Here is a 25,045-nt window from a genome sequence, read left to right on the forward strand (position 1 = left end):
CACATCACAAAAAGCCTCTGTTTATATTTGCACTTGTGAACATCTTTCTTTAATATCAAGATTTTCAGTATTTAGCTCTGAATAATGAGTATAGTGGTTTAGGATTCTTTTTCTCCCCGAAGTGCTGTGGTTTTAATACCATTCCATCGCCCCACACATTTCCCTTCTTTGTGCTTTCATTATGCAACAGGAATTCTCTTAAAAATCTGGATCCGCCACTAGTTCTAGCAGGTGTTTGGCTTCTGAGTGCCAGAGGTTTTTTCCTTACACAGCTTATGGATGAGAATTTCACTGCCCTTAAGCACAATTTCAACTGAAGTATATGAAATGCATGTTACTATGTCAGTTCAAATTATATCACTATTAAAGAAAAAAACTCTAAAGGAAATTAAATACAAATAATCACACTAACATAACATAACATTAATAACATTAAGGTTATAATTTAAATTAAAAAAGAATCAGGAAAATCTGAGTCAGGAGTCCCATGTCATTCTTAGCCAGACTCTTCTGAGAGTAGCCATTGTAAAATGAGGATAATGACAACTTAGAGTAATATGAGATCTCTTGATGAATAGCACCATAATACTAGAGTATAGAAGAGCTAAGTAGATTTTCTCACTAGGTATAATATACTGCATATGAACAAAGTATTGCGTGAAGTTTTCATCCTACATTCTCTCACCATTAGCCTATTTATATGATAATGGCTAACTTTTTTTTCAGTATGTGACAATGTGTTAGGTCCCATTTTGTTCACATATAAAATGTGAATCTCTAGCCACCTGCACTACCTTGCTTGATGTGTTTAAACCTGCATGCAGACAGGTTAATCATGTCTAGCTGAGATATTGTTCCCTAAATCCTGGACCTGGCAGTCATGGTGGTGTGGGTACTTCTCTGTTGTGAAATGAAAACAAGGGGGCATTTTGCAAGTACTGAGCAGAATTGCTCACAGAACAGTGCCATCATGTTTCAGCTGACCCAAATCCTTTATGTTGACTTTTAGGAGGCTTCCCATTTAGATCCAACTCATAGTTACCTGGGAACATTTGTGCCTTTCTTACACCCTTTCCTTAGCATTACTAGAGAGATTGTCTAGTCCTACTGGGTGAGGGGATGAGAAGGAAGTCATCTGTTAGAAGAGGGTGATGTTGCCCTTGCTCTGTTGTTTTGTGCCACTTATCTCACTAGTAAAGGGTTAAGCACTTGCAGCCCTTAGCTTACTACAGACTCACTCATCCCATATAGCCCACAATCGTTTTTTTTTTTTGTTGTTGTTGTTGTTGTTACTAAATGATCCTAATTTCTGTTAGTGCATGGATTGCCAAAGCTATTAATGTGTCTTGCTTGCCTCTCCATGACAGAGGCTCCTACTGTTCAATGAAGGAATTGTATGATATCCATTGTCTTGTTTCATTTTGTTCTTTAATCCTAAGGCAATATGAGCATCTTCATTCAGTGCATGTGTTGATTTCGTTAGGTTTTATAATTCTACTGCCTCTGACAGTGATCCCACATAACCTAAACTATGTTCCTTTCTTGCCTTCTGTAAATAAATCTGCTGTTCCTAAAGGATTATGCTTTCAGTCTCCTTCAGCATGTCACTGAAGGAGACATATGGGCAGGCTGCAGTCATGTGTCCATAGAAAAACAAGCAAGATTGTCTGCTTCCTGCAAAGGAGTCCATTCAACTGGTAGCAACCTGTCAGTTTAGCAAGAAAAAAAAAAAAAAAAAAGCTTTCACTGCACAGTGGTCATGATAAAGGAAGCTTTAACATAGATTAAAAATACTACAGATTATCCTGTTTTCCTTGCTAAGGAAACTGGCAGTATTTTTGTAGCATATTTTTTCTATGGAGACCAGAAAGACCCTTAGAGACCTTCAGGAGTTCCATGTGAATATGTTCCAATAATGCTAAAAGCACTTGATTTATGACAAGAATTTTGCCAATTATTAGGCTAATAAATAAAGAATAAAAGGTGGGTTTTGTTTGGAATAGTGTTGAACATATGGTGAAAGGAGGGATAAAAACTTTTAGAAGCCTTCAGTTAACTCTGTTTTGCTTGCAAGACTTTAAAACGATGGATTAATGAAAGTTTTGTCACACTTCTAAATTTTTTAACAAGATGTTCTTCACTTCCACTGTTTTTGGCATGAAGGTGTGTTCCATCAAGAGGATTCTAGTACCTTCAATCTTTAAAAAAAAAAAAAAAAAAAAGTGAAAATGTCCTTTTACCCACTTCTCCTGCTCCCCCAAAGCACCAAGCCCCAGCCAATGTGCAGGTAGAATTTTCTTTCACCATTCAAAACTGTTAGCATTTTGTGTTAACGTGAGCCAGTGCTTTAAGATAAACTGTTGAACAAGATATTTATATAAAACCAGTAAACAAGCAAAGAAACAGAAAAGTGTGATAGACTAGTCAAGCTGCATATTCAGGAGACACAAGTTCAAAAACGAATCACTTTCCCTCAATACAGCAGGTACAGTCCCTGCTCACCTCACTGCCAGCAGCCTCTCAACACTGATGCCACTGCTGTTATTTAATGCAGCTTCTTAGCATCTGTAAGGAGACGGAAAATAGACATCACACTGTGCTGGGCTTATAAATCGTGTCACCACTGTGGCAGGGAATCAGGCGACAGGAATTAAAATTACTTTTTTTGCTGTTACCTAATTTCCTCTCTTCCTACTGGTAAATCCATGTCTTTTCAAACCTTTTTTCTTGTTCTAAAGAATAGGCTTGTTGTACCCTTTCTGTATGTGTAACTCTACTCTCACTGGTAATAGTAATATCCAGACTTTATAGCGTAAGTTTTATCCAAATGCTATAAAATTGCTTTTAAACTGGCTCTAAATATTGTTGTGCCCATTCCCCCAAAGGCTAAACTGAAGGCTCAGGAAATAATGGGGCATTGCATATTTTGAAAGCAGAGTCTGATCCACAGTCACTAACTTTCTGACAATACTTCAAAATTAATTACTTCAGGGTCATCTTATTTAAGAGTGCTAATATTTCTCCTTATCTACTTATTGTATTATCTCCTAATATTTCTCTCATTGGCTTTTGTTTATGCAAAGCCAAATAGCACTGAGTAGCTGATAGCAAGTGTAATATTGCAAGAGTTGTCCTGCTGCAGATGTATTTGGGCCCTGGTTCTGTAAGGCTGTTGGTGTGTGCATTGCCATTTATATCACTGGGAGCAACTTCAGGCTGATAGCACAGCTCTTTCAAAAGCAAATATTAGGCACATCAATCCTGCAGAAAGAGGACGATCTGCCTAATGCAGCATAGAAGGAGCTTCATTGGAGGAGGGAAAACTCTGGGTTTCATATTTCTTTTGGAAACATGAGGCAGAGTTGATATTTAAGCTGGGTTTTGAGACTAAATGAGATTTTGTCTAAATAGTACTGCAGTCGTTCAGTGACAAGTTTAATCCCTTAGCCAGACCATAGAAAGAGAAAACATAAGTAGTTGTTGATAATCACTAGTATAAATTTAACAAGGTAAAGAAAGATTTTCAAAATGTGTTAATCTCTGTCTCTAGCCCAATTTGTGACAAAGAAAATGTATTTACATTTAATCAAGAGAAAATTTGGTAAAATAGTTTTCTGGAAAGACTGAGAGATAGTGTCTTAATTTAAAACCAAAATGATCTCCATTACCCCTCTTGTGTTTGCTTTAAGTTGTACAAACCTACATCATGAAAAAGGCTTAGATTAGGCAAAATATTTTGCTTTGAGGACATGATCTTGAGCACATTCAAGTTGGGAATGACTCAGATCCTCAAGGGGTTGCAGGATGGGCTTGTTTGGAGCAGCGGAAATGGTGTGGGCAACTGTTTTCTTCACTGTCATAAATAGTTACCTGATGCAAAATGCTTATGAATTCTTTCACTTAACTTTGTATGTATTTTCAAGTTACAGACACGTTTTCCTAAGCTTGTTTTATCTCTACATATTCTAAACAAATCTCTAATGACAGATGGTGAGATGAAAAATCACTTGATTTGTGCTTAAATCAGGCAGTCCTGAAGTCTGCCTTTAACTAGCAGACCAACGCATGCATAGCCGTGAAAACAGCTGTTGAGTCACACATGAGATCTGTCTTTGGAAGAACTTCTGGTTCAGCTTCGAGGTTGTCTCATCTCAGTTGTGACTTCCCTGATGAACCTTGGCAGCCACATTCCGAGTTTCAGGGGTTCTTCTATGAAGAATTGCTTCGTTTTCATCAGTTCAGCAGCTTAGCAAGTGTCTTTTGAGTCCTTTCCTTTTTCTTAAAAAAAAAAAAAAAAGTTTATATTTTAATTCTGGTTTGAAATGTTGGTGTCTTAGTTTAATATTAGTTACTACTTTAAATAATTGGCCTGGTCTACTGAAAAGCTGAACTGCTGGCAGATTCGTAGAAACTCAACTCACTTCCAGGGTCTTTAAATGTTTCATAGCATATAGCATTAGGAAGTTGTTTTTGTAAATCTTTACCATAACAAAAGCTAATCTAAATCTTACTGGATATTTATTCATCAGCATTGCTTGCTCTGGCAATATCTGAAGCTTTGAAATATTGGTGTGACTTTGTTTATCTGCTAACATACTTCTTCATCTAGTGATGAGACTGGACTGCTATATTCCATCTAACATTTTTTGTACTGGAGTCCTTGAAAATCCGTTAAACTGAACTGCTACTTAGCCTGCATATTAGTTCCCTGGGGCAGAAATCATGCTACAGCAGCTTAGACAGAAACTTAACATGAAGAATTAAATTGGAAGGCATACATTTTGGTATATGATTGGACTTGCCATGCATATTAATCTGATGAACGTGTAAATACAAGTTATTAAGAATACAGATGCAATTTCTCATTTGCTTCTTTTCCCATCTTTTTCCCTAAAATGAGGATTTTGGAAATCAATACTTTGAAGACCATGACTAATTTTCCCCTTCCAACAAGAGCTACTAAAAGAGCCACAAATGCACTCTTCTGGTTTTCTGTTACAGAATTTACCTTGGGCAAGATAGTGCAATTGCACATAACTATAAAGCTCAAGGTCACTGGACATTTATCTTTTGTCTGTTCCCCTTCTTAAAAAAGAGATACTGAGGCAGTTTCAGGAACAGTGTGGTATTTTGTCATCTTTGGCATTTAAGATGGATCATTTTGAACTTTTTTCATTATTCTGTTTATGCTCCCTATTTTTAGCAAGCACACAGGCTTTGTTAGGGAAAGAGTGATTTAAGTCCAGGTAATACTAATTTGCACTAGGTGTACATAAAAGCATAGTTCTTATTTTGCCTCTTAATGTGTTTTTTGGTCCCAAGAAACTCAAAAAACAAAATTATTACATCTAAAATATAAGTGTTTTATTTCTAATTATGTACAAGTCATTTCTTTGAGACATTTGGTCTCCATTTTATCATTTTCTAGATCTTCATCACTGAGCAGAAAGCTACATTTCTAAAGCTTCTCTTGTTTATATATAATTAGGGAACACATTTTCCAGTCTTCTGGTGGCTATGATTAAATAGAATAGTGGCATGTTATTATGATGTTCAGTTGAACTTTGCAATATCCTTTATGTCAAATGATCCCCAAGTATTGTAGACTAAACTACAATTTCCAATTTATCTGAAATTACAATAACAATTTAAATCCTTGGATGAAATTCTTAATCTGTACCTTGGAAGGAATGACCAGTGGTTAAATATATTTTTTTATAGTCACAGGAAAACTCTACCTTTTAATGTTTGCTCTGATTTGATAATTTCAAGTGAGTTGGATGGCAATAGTTAATATAAATCCAGGATACCAAGGAGGGACAACAAAAGAAAAAGTGTTCTAATAAGGTTCCTTTTGGATGAAAAAATCAGAAGATGTGCACTGGCAGCAAACCTAATGTACTTCAGTCACTAGTGGATAGTCTGTGGGATTGACTAGAGCTAGTTGCTAGCTTAAAAATAAATAAAATAAATTAAACAAAACAAACAAACAAAACTCCTCCAAATAGTGTTGTGTGAGTATTTGGTGCTGGCCACCGTTTTGACCTACGGATTCAGTTCATGGCACTAGACCATGCTACTTAATGTTTACATTAGCTTGGAAGCTCTCAGTAACCATTCCTCTCTTATTTGCAGTAATAAAATACAAAATCCTTGAATCCAGCAACTTCACCTTGTGAAGATGCTTCTATTCAGAGTAGCATATAGAGCAATGCAATTGGGCAGCAGTAAAAGTGACAACAGGCAAGTCTCGGTGGAGGGAGATTTAAAAACCAGAGACTTGGATATCAACTGTTCATTTTGTCTTCTGCAATTGAAAGTGGAAGAGTAATTTAATCTTTAAGCACTCAGGTGGGGAGTGATGAGTGAGGAAGTAATCACAGCCTGAGATCAAAGATGTGCTCAGAGCATAAGCCTTTGAATAGGCACAGTGCCATTTTACACTTCCCAGAACCTAAATACAGTATCTACTTATCAGGATATTTCTCCTTGATCACATAGGTAGAATGATGTAGAAGACTTTTTTTTTTTTTTCAGTTTCTGACTAATAAGAGACGTGTTCTGACTAACTGATACCCAGAAAAGTTTTCAAACGCCAGTTTATCTGTTTATCTGCATTAATTTTAATAGATTTTATGTAGCGAGTATTACCTGGTTTAACTACATTATCACCTTCTTTCTTCATTTCTAATAAGATCATGGAATCGTAAAGCTGTTTTAAAATGCCTGTTCTAAATCTTAACTGTACTTGTAATTTCACACATTTAACTTGAAGCTATTAACATTAAACTGGCCATTAAAGAGAGTTAAAACACTAGCATGAAATATAATTGTTTTCTGAAACTTGCAGTCTTTAGTTTAAAACATAAATTTATATCAGATTAGCTAAATCATTCAGAGATGATCCCAAATACACTATAAAACCACAGACTGTTGAAATGTGAATTACGTTTAGGTAAAAGTACCCATAGAAATATAAAAGGCTCACAAGGAACATTGATAGACTCCTCAGTGGGGAATAAAGTGGACCAAATGGAAACAGTGCATTTTGTGTTCAGTACAATGGATGAATGGAAGTGTATTGGAGAGGTTCAGACAGTAAAAATGCAGCTTACTTGAAGGTGCCTATACCTAGAGGGGAAAAATATTTTTATGCTATTTTGAGTTGATTCAAAAGAATTATTTGAGAAAGTTATGATTTTTTTAACAAACTTCTTGATTTAGGCTGTGCATCAGCTGTATTTACTTGGATCCAAAATCCACTTGCCATGCAACTCAGTGCATTCTTAGTAGATTTCTGCTTTCAGTTGAATGTTTTGCTGCATTTCTCCTTCACTTTAGTAATACTAGGTAGGTAGCGGTACCTCTTGCTGCACTTAGACCAGTTTCCACTATAACCTCAGGTGTAACCTCATTAAAAATTCACCTTTTTTCAATGAGTTTTTCCATGCTTGAAAGCCAGATCTTGCCTTAATCTAGCAAGCATTCTTCTACTTCCCTAGTGACTAGCCATTCATTAGCTTTTGATTAAAAACAAATTGAATGTGTGTTCATGTGTGTGGGATAAACCCTTGTTTTTTCATGTAATATTTATTAAATCATTATTTCAGCTTCAAATGTTGGCATCTTTTATATTCAGAGCATAATACTGATGAATGTCCAAAGACTTTCTATTTTAAATATTTACCTTATAAAGATGAGAAGCACAAACCAGTTAATCACTGCATATCCTACTGGCAAATTTGTTTATGGGAAATCAAGCAGCAGTATGATATACATTTTTCTAAGAAGTGTGGTAGAGTAATATGGATTATTTTCTGTTCTTGAGTTCGACAGCTCTTTCCAAAATATTATTATAAATTGCTAACATTTAGTACTACTCTTTTCCAAAGTATTTTACAAATATAAACTAAGCTTTACAATACACTATTAATAAAGGTCACTTGATGTTGTAATTGTTTTACACCTGGGGAAACTGAGGTAGAAATGTCAAGTAGTTTAACCCAGGCCACTTGAGATTTAGAATGCATATCTCTTATCCATTAGACCTGTACTGAAATCATAGGATTACATCATTGCCATATTCCCTCATATAGGATCTATCGATAGTCCATTGAAACCAGTGGGGAAAAATGCCAGATTATGTCAGCCAGTTTCATGTCTGGGTTACACTTAACATGTCAAAACCTGCGTGAGCTGCAGCCAGCTTGGATTCAGCATGAAGTGTAACAGTGGACCTCTCTTAGTTACTTTATGGGGAAACTATTGTTATCAAATGCAGATTTTATTTTTTTATTTTTTGTAATTTACTTCTGCATAAATAAAGTCAGTTGGCTACAGTACATAAGTGAGACCACTAGTATAACAGACTTTAGAGAAAATGTCATGACAACACAATGTGAACATGAATTACTATTATGCAGGCCTGGTGGAAAAAATCCTCTTTAAAATCTTCTTCAGTCCAGCAAGCTAAAGTGTGACCTTTTACCCTAGTCTAGACGTGTCCTTTGCAAGCTATTTCTAGTTTATATGAAGATTGCTCAATTTAGAACAAGTATGTTAATTTAATGCTTGTCACGAATGATGGGGTTTACAGTCTAAGAAGCTGACAGCTATTTCTTTGCAGAACAGAGTAAGCAACAGCAATGTTAAGTTTCTCCAGACCCACACTGAGAATGACATGGCATCTGTTTTTTATGAGATAAGTTGTGAGCTTCAGAAAGTGAATTCCCTGCTCAAGAGAGGAACTACAGAAGCTCTTGCCTTCCTTTTCCACTACAAACTGGTTGAATTACATAGATTGTTTTTGAAATCTCTAGTTATCTGGCACTGAGGTTATACTCCTGTTGTTTGGTACAGTTCTAGCCAACAGTCTGGAAACTGGTTGATGGCAACTGTAAGCTTTCCTGTAAAATTATTGCATATGTCAAAATATAAGAACAGTTTAATTAAACTCCATTCGTTAAGTTGACTTGTTGGTAAATGTCCAGCTGTAACTTGTACAGTTCGGTCTTTTTCTTCCCTAAAAGGCTTCAACCTCTTGGAAGGTAACTTTCATCTTCTTGCCCTTCCCACTCTTCCCTTATCCCAGCTGGATCCAGTACCCTTCTTTCAAAAGACGATTGCTCATTTTCTCTTGTATGCAAACCAATTAGCTTTCCAGGGTAGAGCTGCTGCCTGATAGTAGGAATGAGGACGTAAGTGTCCATGCAGTATAATTGCTATGTGGCTGGGCTGTCTTAGACCAGCAGTGCAATGACAGCATATTCAACCAGTATGTCTTCAGCATGTCTAGCATATTCAAAGAGTGTTATGGTTCTTGAAAATCCATGGATCAGACCATGGACCTTTGCCTAACAAGGGTGTGAGTGTCAGCCAACTTGGAGATAGTGGCTCTGATTCAGACAGAATTAGCTCTTCTGGAGCTCAGAATGGGCCTGTATTCCTCTCCTGGCCTGTTCTCAAGCACTGTTCACCAATTGTGCATGACTTACAGAACTTATATGGACCACTGTCTGGTGTTCAATTCAGTCATTTCCCCCCTCCCACCATCCAATTTATTCTTTGCAACAATCTTTTCCTGCAGGACAGGAAAGTAATTCAGTGTCATGGGCTCACAGGTGACCCTACTTTGAGGGGGCTGGTCTAGCTGAACTCCCAAAGTGTCTTCTAAACTATAATTCTCTTTTTGTGCTTTCCTGTAAGCATAGACATGATGTATTTAACTAAAAACCCATTATTGTCTGCAAGTTTGTCAGCCAGTCTAGTGAAGCATGTAACCAAAAAGAAATCATAACTTGATGTTGCTTTTTTGGTGTGTTTTTTCACTGTCTTTCAGCTGTGGTAATTGATAAGCCAGAGATATTATCTTTAATAGGTGGTTCTGCTACCAATGCATTTGTTTGTTTTTGGATCCCTGTAAGCATTTGTTAAATCCTTGTGACAGACCTCTGGAGCAAAGTATCCGCCCTGAAATACCGTGCCTTAAAAACACAAAACATTTTACTCAGTTCATGTCTATTCATTGTAACTATACGTATAGTTTAAAATCTTGACTTGTGTTTGTAATAGCTGTAACATGACCTTTCTGAATCTCTTACAGACAAGAGCAGAGCAGTCCCAAGGTGCATACTTCTTGCCTGAATTTGCACTTTCTCCACAAGGGAGTTTTCTTGAGGATACCACAGGGGAACAATTCCTCACTTACCGTTACGATGACCAGGTCAGTATGCCATATGTGAAAATGATAGAGATTGTCACATTCATGTAACTCTGAGATATATATTACTGTAAATTAAGAAACAGTGTCTGGTATCTTTTGATGATGCATCAAACTTACAGCAAAATGAATGATAACACACTATAGCAAAATGAAATTGAAGTTGTGAAAATAATAGGCCAAAACCAGTTGTGGAAAAAGTTTATGGGATGTAATAGAGATGAAAGCAACAACGTTTTAGTTAAGTGTTAATAGATGTTTATAGTTAGTATTGTAAAATGTGTAGAATTAGAATTTACTGTTGTTTCTGTGAATTGTTTGACCTATTCTTAATTGTTTTATTTCATGGATAAATCAGTGTAAGGCAGATCTTGCATTTTCTAGCTTGTGAAAAGTCAGCAAATTTTGTCAGTTCATGAAGTTTTCAGAAGGGAAGGTTGAGTGAATTATAAACAAATGCAAAGTGGAATAATGGATGAAGCAGAGTGTTTAGAAAGCAACAAATTATGTATTTTAAAGTTAAAGATCTTTAATGCTTTCTCCAGACCCATTGAAACATTGTTAAACATGGAATATAGATATAAATGTAAAGAAAGCAACATGAAAGAAATGTTGTTAATCTTGGCAAAAGATCTAAAGTAAACGTAGGAAATGTGTGGCATGCTGTGGAAATTTACTCATAACACAATGTGTTCCAGAAGTCAGTTGAAACTCCACATCAAAACAGTCTGCATTACATTCATAGACACTTACAATACATGTCTTAGTGTAAGAAGAGGGAATTTGTTAGGAAACAATCCCCCAAAGTGAGAGAAGAGCTAAACTTGCCCTGCAGTCGCAAGGTATGGTTCTGTCTAGTGACTGACAGTTTTATTTTTGAAAGGTGATCTCCTTGCAGCACCTACTCAGAGAAAGAAGAGTTTGCTCATGAGCTGCTTTAAAAAAAGAAGAGAACTGAGATGAGTTTAAAGCTTTATACCGAGTAGCTGTTTAGGAGGACCCAAGGAATTTGAAAACACTACGTAGCAAGCATGTTGAACTTGTAGGTTAGTTGAATATAGCTTATATATGTTTAGGATAATTCATACTTTTGTTACCCTGAAGATCTTGTATCATCTCTAGAAAAGGTTTTCAGGTAAGATGTCCCCTGGACAAAACACCTCAGAAAGAAACAACTTGCAGTACAGAAAAATGCAGCTGCAACCCAGGCTGCATTTAATGACAGTAGAAGAAAAATCCTGCAAAGTTTATACATTTTTGTTCAAAATAATCTCCGTTAAATGGAGCACTTCTTAGAGAAGGCTATAAAATAACTGAGGGATTGTCTGAGTCTATTTGAATAGACTGTTTGTACTAAGTGAATAGCATTGCTGATTAAAAAATAAAATGAAACAATTCCCAATCCCCACAAAACCTCAAATACCAGCATAGCTCTATACTGAAACCTGTTCCAAGCTCAATTGCATTTGATGGAAAGTTTTCCATTAATTTCATTGGGATCTGAATCAGATCCTGGATATGGTCAGCTTCTGTTCTTTCACAAATGTAATTCAGCTTTGAAGCCTGCTCTTCCCAGACAGTGCAGGAAGAATGAGCAGTAAGAAATTAAGTTTGAGTTCTTGGAACTCAAGCTAAAACTTTGGAAAGTTGAAAATAAAGGCAAATGTATTATTAGTGGTAGTTCCTTTTCAGAGGAAATTCAGTCCTTCGGACTTTTCAATAAGTATAAATGCATTGAATGTAGGTAGGAATGTAGGAATGCAGGTAGACCTGTGTCTACTTTACTTTCCTGGGTGTAAAATAAGTAAATAAAAATTATTCTGTATATTGTTTCCTTGTCCTTGTCTAGGACATTAATCATAGAATCATAATGATGTACAGTTATAATTTACTTATGCTTCTGCTGAAATGTTCATAAAAAATTTGTGTATTCAAACTGAGGTAAAAAATAACTTTCCTGTTTTCTGTATTTCATTCTACTCTTTCATATTACATTCACTTCATGAATGGAAAGAAGTCTTAAACTGGGTGGCGAAACTAATTCATTGGCTAATTTCTTGAATTTTGTAGGCTGCTATGGATAGGTGTGAGATATAATTTACACCAGCTACTTGGTTTACTCCATTTTGTTGAGTAGATGGTCAGGCATGTTACTGGCAAAAAAAAAAAAAAAGGAAAAAAAAAATCCAACTTGTTTATGAAACTACTACATATGGTACAGAGCATCTTATAATCATTCTTAATACTTAAGCAGACAAATGCAGTAGTTCTGATAAGGATATGCAGGTGAATAAAGAGGAATTTATGTAAATTGAAAGGCTACTTTTAATTACATAATGTAGCCAACACTGGAATGGAACTGGTACAGAAACATTGCCACCTAATCAAAAAAAACACAGTAGCTTATTCTCACACATCATAATTTAGTTTAATTTCAGCTGTTCACTTTCTATCCTGCCCCACCTTGAAAGGGTGCTGGCCAGTGGGGAAATACATTACCAGAGTTGTCCCCTGGGCATCCCTACAGAATCTTGTTGTTCCTGCACATCCTAAGATAAATTTACTTGAAAACTGAGAAAGTGAAATAACCTTGTGTGCTTGACCCCAACAAAACTGAAGACAAGTCTTACCCAATCCATTGTCAGATGGTCTGTCTGTATTCATGGAAGGGAGAATAAAAGATGAAAATGCATGACAGGCTCCTAAGATTGTAGCATGGGAGCGGGAGAAGAACCCATGCCTTTTTGGCTAGTCAACAAGATGTCAAGACCCTTACAGGAAAAGTGATCCTTCCACGTGTTCCCAAGTGTGCCCTTTCCCACTTAGCACTGTACCTGATACCCAGACCAATAAAATGTCCAGTTTGATAGGATAGATGAGTATTATTTCTATATAGCACCATCATCATCATCCAAGATGAGTTTCCTTACGTCCTCCAAACACAGGAATGTTTCAGAGGGGTTTTCTTTGGCTGTTGAGTGATATTTTTCAAGCAGAGAGCCAGTTTATTCAGGATTCCTTTGTCAGTAAGTAATCTCAGTAAAATAGAACTAGCTGTTACTTGAATATTCAAAAGTATTTGCTATCTGAAAATACAAAGCTTACAGTTTGAAATGGAAGATGAGTAAATATTAATGGGAACACACTGTACTCTGTTCTAGCCCAGCAAAATTACATATGGATTCATGTTGTACACGCAAGACAGTACATTTTGTTCTGATTTAGTCTGGCAAGACTGTGCTCTCATTTTTTGCAAAGGATTGCACTAACCCCTTTGCATATTCAGTTGCTATGTGTGTATTTAAGAATTACATGCAGATGAAATATTTTGGCTAGATGGTTTCTAAATTCAGTGAATATATACATATATTTTACCTCCTCTATTATGACTATAGAAGAAAATGTCTTATAGGACTAGATCAGATACTGCTACCTTTATTCAGTGAGGTATTTTTGTGACATCTGAACAGAAAGGTACAGAATAGTTTTGACACATTTGCTCCATTATCTTCACGGAAAAATAAAAATAGTGATTCAAAGCAAATACTTTTTGAGGGCTCCTGAAGAGCAGAAATATGTACATTGAGTACTTTGTTATAGCTCTTGCATTGTTCAGCAAGCTATGTCTTGCATCAGTGTATTGCATACTGCATTTCTAAAATTCTACTGAGTCAATGTAATTTAAATCTAACATAGCACCAGATAGATTTTGATGTGTAGCCAAAGACTTCACTTGCCATTAGAAATCTGAGACTGAAAAAAAAATATGCCCCTTTCCTATCACTCTGAATGAGTTTTTAAACAAGTATATAAATAATAGCCCTTCCTCCAACTTTAAGATATGAGTTGAACTTTGCCGTAAGGAATAGTTTCCTAGTTTTTTCCCATTTCTTTTGGCTTTTCACCTTTTAATCTACTATAAGATTTTTTTTTCTTTTCTAGAATACTAGTAGTATTGGAAAGCTTTCTTACAGAAAGTGTTCTTGTTTTCTGACACTTAAGGCATTGCTTCCAACTATTAAAACCATTCCATATGACGGACCACCAACAAGGAGAGCAGTGAAAGCTTGGTTGTGCTGGATGTTTGAAGTACCTTTCCACTTTGGCTGGCTAAATGAGACAGCTGGAAGCGGGGCCTTGGAGGTTGGGGCGTGGGGTGGGGGCTAGAGAAAAAGAAAAAGGTTATCTTCTAAGTGAGAAAATGTTTACTTGATCAGTTAGCTTTCTAGCTGACTTTTCTCCTTCTATGTTTTATGATGTTTACCAATTTAAACTCATAACAAGGAAGCCCTGATTCTGGAATTAGACATATGGCACTTAGTAGGCCAATCTTGGCAAAGAATTGTAGTGTTTCTAAACAAATCTTTTTAAAAATGCAGTCAGGAAGAGTGGTAAATATTGGCATCTTTAAACCACCCAGCAAGCAATTAAAATAATGAAAATCTGCACTTTCAGACTTGAGTGTGTTTAGATATGTGAGGTGAGGTAGAAGCCAGTGAGTCTGTTTCCAAGTAGATGTGCAAGTTGTAATACACAGGCTGAGGCTGGTGTAGTTCTTTTTATAACTGGCCTTTCTTTGGATTTGCAAGAAAAGTCTGCTACAAAGTGAAGGCAAAAACTGGAAGAATGAATATTCTGATATATGCCTTGTCCTCCACAAGGAGAAATACTCTGGCTTGGTTTCTGCCTTTTTGGGGTGTGTGTATTTGTTGTGGTTTTTAGAGGGTTAATGAAAATAAGGCAGTAGAACCCAGGACTGGGGGGACTTAAATAATTAAATAATGCAGAAATAAACTGATAGAACAGGAACCTATTATTCCACCTTTAATTTACAGTGGTGAGTTTGCTTGTTCAAGTTTTTTTTGCGTATTGTACAACCTGCAACAATGGGGACAGAAGTTGTCTTGTGGATCCAGCTGGGCTGACAGATTTTTCCAGCATTTTCTCCCACCTGCTTTTCCCACTCTGCCTGCTGATAATTGCCATCTTCTCTACTCTGCGTGTGGAACTGTATGAGAACCACAGCCTGTTTTTTTTTTTTTTTTCTGCTCTGACTGCTCCACTCCTTGCCTGTGCCCTTTTATTCCCTCCCATGTTGGCCAGCTAGTTTGCATGTAAATCACCACTGAAATGGAGCTAGAACTTTTTTAGCTTGGAGATGGGTTGAGTAAAGGACAAAACTTGTTTCAAGTTAACACATCAGTGAAGACGAGCTCTAATCCTGGCGAAGATTTGTAGTTAGTGGCATGCCTGCTACCCAGATACATAATGTCCCAGCCTTCCTTTGGAGGAGCCAAAAACTTGCTGTACTGTGACATGACACTTTTGTTGATATCCCAAAGAAGCATTCAGAACTATTAAAAAAAACTTAAATCCCAGTCAGCTCTTCATTTAAAGACTCTTTTGGAAAGCAAGCAGTTAAGTGGACATATAGTATTTTGGGTGTTTTTCTGTGTTGCAAACCTTCTACATGCAACACTCCAGTGATTTCATTTGAGTATTCTGAGTGAGCTGATAGAACTAACTTTGTAAAAGCACCAGAGATGTAACTTCTAATGCTCGGCTATTTGAATTTCAATATTGTTAGAAATATTCCTCTTTGGCTGAAAAATGGTCTGGCCTTGCAATCCATATTCAGACAATGTGCTGATATTAGAGTAACTGAACATTCAACACCAACTCCACTGACCCAAATCCTGCAAGTAATTCCATTCTCTGAGCTGGGACTACTCATGTGAGTAACAAATCGAGGCCAGGTTTGTGGTACTCTGTACTAATCCTACAGATGTTAATATGGAGTTTTAAATCGTGTTCAAGGAGTTTAGAGCCATATGTTTGCAAGGCTGTGTGAAGATATAATGCATTACTTAGTGTTTTAGCAGAAATTTACCCAAAGGTGATGTTAGGAGGTTCCTAATATTTTTGCTTCTTTAGCCTATATTTTGACACAGTTGTTTTTTATTTGCAGGCTTAATTTGAATGTCTTCTAAATTATTATTATTATTATTATTTTACCTTTAAGATAACTTACTTGGGTATAGAAATTAGCTCCATAATCAAGGGAAATGTGTTTCTGATTTGGAGTGGGAGGGAGGGAAAGGAGGTAGGGATTAAGAGCAAATGAAAACCACTTACAATTTCAGGCAAAACTTCTCTTACAGCCTGGTATTTGTATAAGTCAGTAGGTATGATCCTATTGAAAAAATACTTTTGTTTAGCCTAATTGCTTGCCGGAAGTGTGTGACTAGCATTTGCACAAGTAGTTATATCATTAATGATATATTCTTTTGTGTGATAGATTGCTTAGTGAACTGAAAGCTGTTTAACATACTTTTGTTTATTGGCAAACTGAATAGACAGCTGGCACTTCTTAAAGCACCGACTAACATTTTAAGCCTGGGGTTTTGTTGTACAGAGAAAATAGTGAAAGTGCTGCGTGCAGTACATTAAGGCTTTTTTTCTTTGTGCACTAAGAACTACAGGCTTCCTTGTTTTTTGTGTTACTGAATTTGTCCCAACCCTGCCAAAGATCTGTGTGTAAATCATAGCTGCTGAAGTCGGTAGGTCTTTGCCTCACGTGAGATACGGCCTTCACAGGGAACCTGTAATAATACAGTTTGGGCAGAAAACACGTTTTATATCATTTTGGATTAAATACCTTCTATGAATGGTATATAGGTTTGTAATCCTAATTCACTACATCTTGTGGTAAAACTCAGTGGCCTGGATCCTTGGTCCTTCTGTCTGTGCTGATACCGGCCTTACCTGCTGCCAGAGGATTCCCAGGTAGCAGAAAACAGCTCCCAAATTAACCTTTTTTCAAGTTGCTCCCCCAGATGACTAGTCAAGGAAGAAGGGAGAATGAACACAAACTATTTCATGTGTTTCTGTTATTCCTGGCCCCCTCGGTGCTAGGTGAATACTGAGGCTGCTCTAACTGGTACCAGTCTATACAGGGATGCATAAAGCTTTGTTCTGTACCCCTGCTTGGGGTGGTGTTGGCAGCAGCTTGCAGCCAGTATGTAACTGAGACCACTGATGTGGGTAGAAAGGCTTCAGATTAGAGGAAGTTTATTTGTAGGGACTGCGTAAGGAAAAAATCAGGAGTATCTTGTCTACTAAAGGAAAACAAAATTTATTTGTTGTGACAAATTACTTTTTGATATACTTTTCTTCCTTTTTTTTCTTTTTTTTCTTTTTTTTTTCCCTTTGCATATATCTTTGCCACATTTGTATTTTTATTCAGTCTGAGTGGTCTATATCACAACTTGAAAGTCCCTTATTTTTAGAGCATCTCTGCCATGCGTGTTTTTTCATAATGGACTTGATCTTTTCTTGAATGTTCATTTTTTCATGTTCTGAGGTTTTCAATGTAGAACTTTCCCCAAAGTATTTTTCAGTTCCTACTGATAGATTTAAGGTCTTTTTCTCCTAGAAGCAGACAAGGATGTGTATTTGGGCAAACATTCTACTGCAAAGTCTTAAACTCAGTTCTGTCACTTTGAAGTAGTAACAAAACACCTGATGAAATGAGTTAACAATACACAGCCTAGACCTTCATTTGACATTCTTTATTGGAGAACAATGATTAAATACTGAGAGATCCGTACAGTGTAATGTGAATTCACCACTGACCTCCTTGTGCCCCCAGCAGTTGGCACATGCACTATCCAAAAATTGACATTGATAAAGGCTTAGCCTCAGACTTCTAAATTAAGACACTCAAAGGTCTGGATGTAACAGAAATGATCCCATGCTTAAACTACTCTGATGCACCACTACTGTCATCTATCAATAAGCATTCATTGAGATATAGTAGAGAAGTGCTTCTAAATCAAAAAGATATGTTACAAGTGCTGTAGGAAACATGCTTGGAACTGGAAAGTCATTCTTCAGATTGTGCATGGAAGAGAGGACATTTTAGGCTGATAAAGCCCAGTGGTGAATTTGTTCACACAATTCATTCAAGTGATGCAAATACATTTTAGAACATGTCAGTGGTCTCAGTCAAGATCAGAATACCGTATTGTTTTTTAACAATGTAGGTAAATTTTTTGACTTTATTCAAGCTGTGAAAAATTAAGTTTTTCACAAATTAGGAGGTAAAATTGTATTGCTGAATTTTTCATGAAAATGTCTGTGATTAATTGGGTTTTTCTTCTGTGCTGTTTTTGCCACAGATAACTTTTAAAGACCTGCGAGTATACAGCAGCTTCTCTTTGTTGACACGTTAAGCATGGAAAGCCTTAGTGCAAGAATAAAAGAAACTTCAGTTTATATTGGCTTTGAAATAATGAGAAAAATGCTCGATTAAATGAATCTTTTATGTAAGGTTCTTCTGATGTCATTCTATTGTTTTGCAAGGAGACGGGTAATTTAAGTGGAATTTACATCGTCTGTACAAAGTATTTACATTGCAGAGTGTGTGGATAACATCCCTCTCATCCTTTACAGTTATTCTCTCAGGCCTGTCCAGCATGGAAAACAGATTTATAGCATAGATTGGGTGTCACAATTACCTTAGTGGAGATGAACACTTGAAACTAAATAAATCTACACCAATTTGCATGCCACTAATGTGGAAGGTGTGGTAAAAAGCCTTCTTTTAAAAATATGCATATCTTGGCTTTGTTTCTAGAAATACTTAAAATGGTACTTGATATCATTAGCACTTGCGTAATGAGCCAGCCTTGGGACAGCTAAAGTACAATCTCTTTACCACTTCAGACAGTTATTTCACTTCACGCTATTTCAAAATAACTATCAGCATTGCCAGTAAACCTGATTTATTCCTAACTATTAGACTTCAAAAGTTATTTGCTCACAAGGAAGAAAATTACGTACATTAATTACCAATTTTGGCAGTAACAGCAAAATGGTAAATATAGGTTCTTGAGAGGATCGTCGCTGACAGCTGTGTTTATTATTTTCAGAGCTTAGAAAGTGTTACAGGTTGTGATACTTTAAGATCTGAAGTATTTTAATGCTCCTAATGTGAAACAAACTGTACCAAGCTTCACAACATACATTAATAACGTGCTATTGATATAACGACAAACTAAGGGAATTGTCTTGTTATTTCCTAGCTTTCAGCAACTGTCTTTTTTGATATCTCTTTCAGTAAAAGTTCGTGATGTAATTAAGTGATCTGGCTGCAATATGGCCAGGAATACCAGGAGCTCTTCTCCTTTAATGACTGGACACTAAATTGTTATGCTGTTTTATAAACAGTCATCTCTATTGCAAAGGGAGTTATGCCCTGGCTGCTTGGTGTTGTTAAGAGACTGATAGGGTAATGATTGATGGAAAGGGAGAAGGTCAAACAACAGAGGAAAATGATGTTATTCGCTTTTTTTTAACCAAAAGAACTGCTTTGTTGGGCAGGTCATAGGATGGGCAAGAATGATTGAGCTTCAGGATACGAACAAGACTAGGCTGAAGAAACAATATATTCAGGAATAGTTTGGTTTAAAAAAATAAAATAATAATAATTTAAAAAGCTGATTTTCAAGAAATAGCTCCAATACACAATTAAACAGCTTGATGCAATGTATTTCAAGTGTCAGGTTGCATGGGTAGGCTCCCATCACCATTGCTGTTGAGTCTAGCTTTGGAGGCTTATCAGTATGTGAGGATACAGAGGATGAGCATAGCTTTCAGTAACAGAACTGAGAAAGTATTTTGTATTTTATATATATACATATATATGTGTATATATGGAAAATATTATTCACATTCTTTCATGTTATGACAGCTGAGTGACTTTTCTGTTTTATGTATAATAGTTGTTTTTCCATTTGGGACATAGCTTTAAAAGTTTTTTGTTGTTGTTGTTTTTTTTTTTTTTTTTTTTTTTTTTCCGTATTGTCTCTAAATCATTATCCCCAGGAAACCACTGAAGCAACTTCCAGTGTGCAGGATGTTCTTTTGAATGTCATTACACCTTCTTGCATGTCCAAAGCTATGTGCAGAAGTAACTGCTTGCATGTGCTTTAAAGCAATGGTTGAAGGTGCTCAATACTTCGACTACTTATTGTGGTCTTTGGTAGAGTAATGCTGTACTTGAACACTAGTCTTAAGTACTTTAATGTTGTTGACACAAACAGTAGGTACCATGTTTTGTGGAATGATTGGTAAATCAAATATTCCTTTTCACTCTCTGTTTTCCCCACTTTGCTATAGAGAGGTAACTGCTAAGCTGATTCTTGGTCTAGAGGACCAGTAGTTGGACCTCTGAAAACTGGAAACATTCTGATTTTTTTTTTTGTAATATTCTCGAACAATTGGGTTAGAATTCCTGTCACTTAAACCTGTGGAATCTAGCTTCATAATATCTTACTGGTAGTAACACTACCAGTGTTACTTTTATATGAGTAAAGCCATTCATATGCCATGAATGCTGACATGAATTCTGTTTTGAAAATTTTTCATGTCTTGCTTCTTTATATTGTACTCACATCACAATATACTGACACTGCAGTTTGCTACTGCACACATAACCCACCTTTGCTAAAAGAAAAAAAAAAAGAAAAAAAAATCACTTTTGCTTATCTGTATGGTATACAGGCCAGCAATCTTTCTTTGTCTAAATGTTGTTATTATACGGTGTAAATTAGAAGAAACAAGCTGAGCTCTTTCAGACAGTTCCTTATAATGCATCATATCAATATAACATGGCAAAATACCTCTTTGTTATAAAGTTTTATAAAACTGACTTAAAATATTACTTACAATGCATTAATTTTACATACAAGTAGTAAAGTGCATTGGCTTGATTTTTTTTTTTTTTTGGTTACTAATAGATGATGTATATTTTCAAATATCAGACTATAAACAGTGAAATTTTACCACCTTTGATTGCTGGCTTCAGTGGTAACCACTTACATTAGGGTAATATTGCATTCTAATGTATGAATCAGAATTATATCCCAAGGAACTTATTTAAGTACTAGGGCTAAATTTTAAGCTTTCCCTGCTCTTTTTATCATCCCACTTAAAAAAGATACTTTTTTTTTTTCCTCAAATATTTTTATACAGTGAACTTGCCAGTTAATATTTGCTCTTCTCCTGCTCCTTCAATATGGGCTATAGGGCAGTCTGTTTTTCTCATATTTTCAGCATTTCACTGTAATGAATAGGAAGCAAAGAAAGGGAGGGTGAAAATATTTCTTATGAATAGCCCTCCTTTTTCTGTGCAGCTAGTGACTTGCTCTTAGTGAAGACTATTTCCGAATAATTCCTTCTTGAAAAATGGGTGTCTTCAGAATGTCAAAAGGAATGATCATCCTACTCAGATCTATAATTTTAATTGAAGTGATCTTCTCTACTTTGCTAGGTGAGACCAAGATCCTGCATGCTGCAGGGAGGTTTTGTTAGCAGCATCATGAAGTCTTTCTGAAAATTGTTTCAACGTATGTCTGTTAATATTTTGGTGTGGACAGAACTTGGAACAGCATCTAGAGCAGATAGGACAGATGACTTCTCTTCCACAGACCTTACAGTTTAGGGTCCAAACACTTATGCACATGCATAACTCAATTCATGTGAGGACTCCCATCTATGTCCGTGAAATACCCACATAAGTGAGGATGCACATGTGCAAAAGTGTTGGCAGGATCAGGGCCTTGTTTCCAGCCCCGTTCTTTGAAATTCCATGCTTAAACTCCTGTAAGACCCCAAAAAGAGCACCTCTTGGGAAGATCTGAACATCTCCCTGTTCATATTGCAGTGAGTGGAAGCTGAAATAGTCTGTGTAATAAGATGGGGCCAACAGGTCTTCCTCCTTCATAGCTCAAATGTGTGCAGTTTTAATAACTCCCAGTGCTTCGACATTGTCATAAAGCTTACCATGAATTGCAATCAGTCTAGTTTACATCTTAAGCGTGGTTTTTTTCTTAAAGGAGGGACTTGAAACCATTTTTGCAGATTGACGACATCAGAAGATTTTCCAACTTAATGAAAAAATCCAAATGACCACATAATATTTTCAAAGAACAGACTGATGGAGGCTGGCCTGTTGTCAGAAAAATAGTGTATGAATTAACTTTGCTATGTTATGATTTAATTTAAAATTAACTTACGGTTTGTTGACAACATTCATATTTCATAGAATAGGTGTAGGGTGCAAGTTTTCTGTATTTCCTACCATGAAGAAAAAAACCATTAGCTCTGACATCTGTTTTTAGCACTTTCCTTCATATTTTTGGATGAATGCCTGGCAAAAGTTGGAAAGCGACTAAGAGATCAACCAAAGATGGCCTAAGGGCCTGTTCCCAGCTGGTACGACATCTGGAATGTTATATATAGTGGATAAATTCAGAGTTGTAGTTTAATAAGATTGGTATTCGAGCATTCGGCCTACAGCAAAGGAAAGGACAGTGAAGCTGACAGCATGCGTGGTGCATAATATGTCAAGGTGTCTGAAATATAATTTGCTGGGTTTTCACTTTCATTTTGGCAGGTTCCCTATGCTTAGGTATAAACTTTCATCTAGGGTTGTTTTGAAACTTTACAAAATAAAGGGTGAAGTCATATTGGTATTATATCCAGAATCTTATCTTTTCACTAAGCTTAGAGTATGTCTGGTTTTCTTTCTTTTACTTTTTTTTTTCTTTTTAGGAAAAAAGTGCTAAAGACAGATTTTTATGAGCTGCCTAGAAATAACTTAAGCTGCTACCTTTGCAAATTTTAAGTATATGCAGTCTTGCACAGTGAAGATTTTACAGAATCATAAACCATTCAGGAATCTGGACTTGTGCTATATGGAACTATACTTGCAAGATTTATGTATCAGAAGGCCTCTTTTTCTATTTAAGGTTTAGTTAATCTTCTGAACATCTAATTTCCAAACTGTAATTAAATGTGTGGCTAGACATGCCCAGCAAAGTTGCAGTCAGGACTCAGAGGAGAGCTACCTGCTTACAACAGCTCTGAACACGGTAATGTTAGGTCAAAACGAAAACAAAAGAGAAAACCTAGAAAGTGATTTCTGTGTGTTTGCAGTCCTGTAACTGCACTAGTCAGATAGTCTGCTTGCAGGTCCCTCTACATCTGCACTGTTTTTGTGTCCCAGTATAGGATGAGCATTGCACAAACTTGCATCGTAGCCTCTGTGTCCAGTCCTGCGATGGACAAAGTGGCTTACGTGATTTGGGCCAGACTGGGGTGCTAGGCTGCAGCTGGGAATTTGCTGAAGGGTCCTTGAGTGGGGGGCTCTGCTTTCCTGGGTATGATCCCTTTGTTTTACAACACTTTCGTCTTCTCCTTCCCCCATCTGCATCTTCCCTGTAGGATGCTGGAGCAAGAGGGAGTCCGTGACACTGAATATGTAAGTTATAGGTCTGTGGCAAGGGAGTGTGAAAAGGAGGAGGACGTAGTGTGTGAAATGTGATAGGGCTGTAATTGGTAGAGAGAGGTGTAATGTAAGGTCTTGTTCATCCAGTTTTTTAAAAAAGGACTCACTTGATAATTCCTCAGCATATTGTGGTTATTTCTATATTATTTATTACTAGGCAAGATCTTGTAGGTGAAGACAAGTTACTTGAATATGATTTGGCAGGAAACCAACAGGGTCTAGGAGAAGGACCTACAGTGGGAGGAGAGATGACTTTTGCAGCTGCACTTTGGTTGTGGTTTAAATTTGGAGGTAGGAAGGCCAGATCTGAATGACTGCAGCTGACAAGGAGAAAGCTGATTTGTCTGCAGGGTAGTGTCAGTAATGCTATTTAGCTGGTGGGGATTTCAACAAAACTTTCTAATCAATTTGTGTGTGTGTGTTGGTGCAGGTACATGTGGAAAAAGTGCAGTTGAAGCATGACAAGGTCATACAAAACAAGAACAGTGTAGGCTATTCATTTCATGATAATATTAACAAGATGAAAATATTTAGTTATATGTAGGAAAACAGACCAAAAAAAAAAATGATTACCTTGTAAATTTTGTGTCTTTCTTGCCACTTTTTGTGCTCAAAGTTGCCCTGTATGTGTCTTAGTAAACTTGGGGCTAGACAGCAAAATCCCTGTTGATGCCTACTGCGTTATTCTGGTATGCAAAATAACAATAATAATAATAATAATAATAATAATAATTCTAAGTAAAATGTACTAAGAAACATGCTTTAAAAACTTAGCATTTCCTGTCACTGAATGTGAGGCAATTGCTTTATCTTTTTTCCTTTTGGTGTGATTCCACTTTGTAGGAAGTAGAATTACAGTGCTTTCTATCTCGTAGTGTTCTGAAGAGGTCCATAGTCTGGATGGATTGTTAGCCAATGTGCTTATGTTTCACTTTGTATATAGATTGGTTATAAAATAATTCTAGTTGACTCAAAATTCTTGTTTGAAAATCAAGGCCTTAAATCAGAGTCACTAATATTCTTCTCTGGAATTTATGTCAGAAGTAACCAATCATAACTATTTAAATCTATTGCAAATATATGTATATAAATATAATAAAATCCTAAAGGGGCTAAAGGATGCACACAAACCCTTGTTCTCCCCTGATCCTTTGTTCAGGCTTTCTCTCTGCTATTTAAATGATATACATTTATATACTTTTTAAAAAGTGCATAATTATATACATATTTTTTACTATGATAGGCATTTCTCTTGGTATTATATACAACTTGGAAAAAAAATTCTAATGTAGCCAACCCCCTAATTACTCTCCTTGCCCCCTGTCTATACCTCTTAAAGTTGCTTAAAGAAAATAGGTTCTGGTGGATGAGCTTCTTGTTAGCACTTGTTTACTTTCTTACTGCAGTTACCGTCTCAAGTCTTTTTTTCCTTCCAGTTCTATCTGATCTACTGGGAATGCTGAATGCTACAA

At 36.4% G+C, this 25,045-nt stretch overlaps 1 protein-coding gene across 9 annotated transcripts in view; it reads left to right on the forward strand.

The window, feature by feature from the left end:
• The window catches only part of ADAMTSL3 (ADAMTS like 3), a 190,632-nt gene that overhangs the window by 22,556 nt on the left and 143,031 nt on the right, over positions 1 to 25,045 (forward strand). For all 9 annotated transcript variants that reach the window (XM_050712921.1, XM_050712922.1, XM_035554592.2 and 6 more), the window contains exon 3: positions 10,103 to 10,222. In XM_050712921.1, the coding sequence (XP_050568878.1) occupies positions 10,103 to 10,222 (120 nt within the window). The remainder of the gene's footprint in view (positions 1 to 10,102; positions 10,223 to 25,045) is intronic.

The sequence above is a fragment of the Cygnus atratus genome, chromosome 11 (assembly GCF_013377495.2).
Source record: "Cygnus atratus isolate AKBS03 ecotype Queensland, Australia chromosome 11, CAtr_DNAZoo_HiC_assembly, whole genome shotgun sequence".
NCBI lineage: Eukaryota > Metazoa > Chordata > Aves > Anseriformes > Anatidae > Cygnus > Cygnus atratus.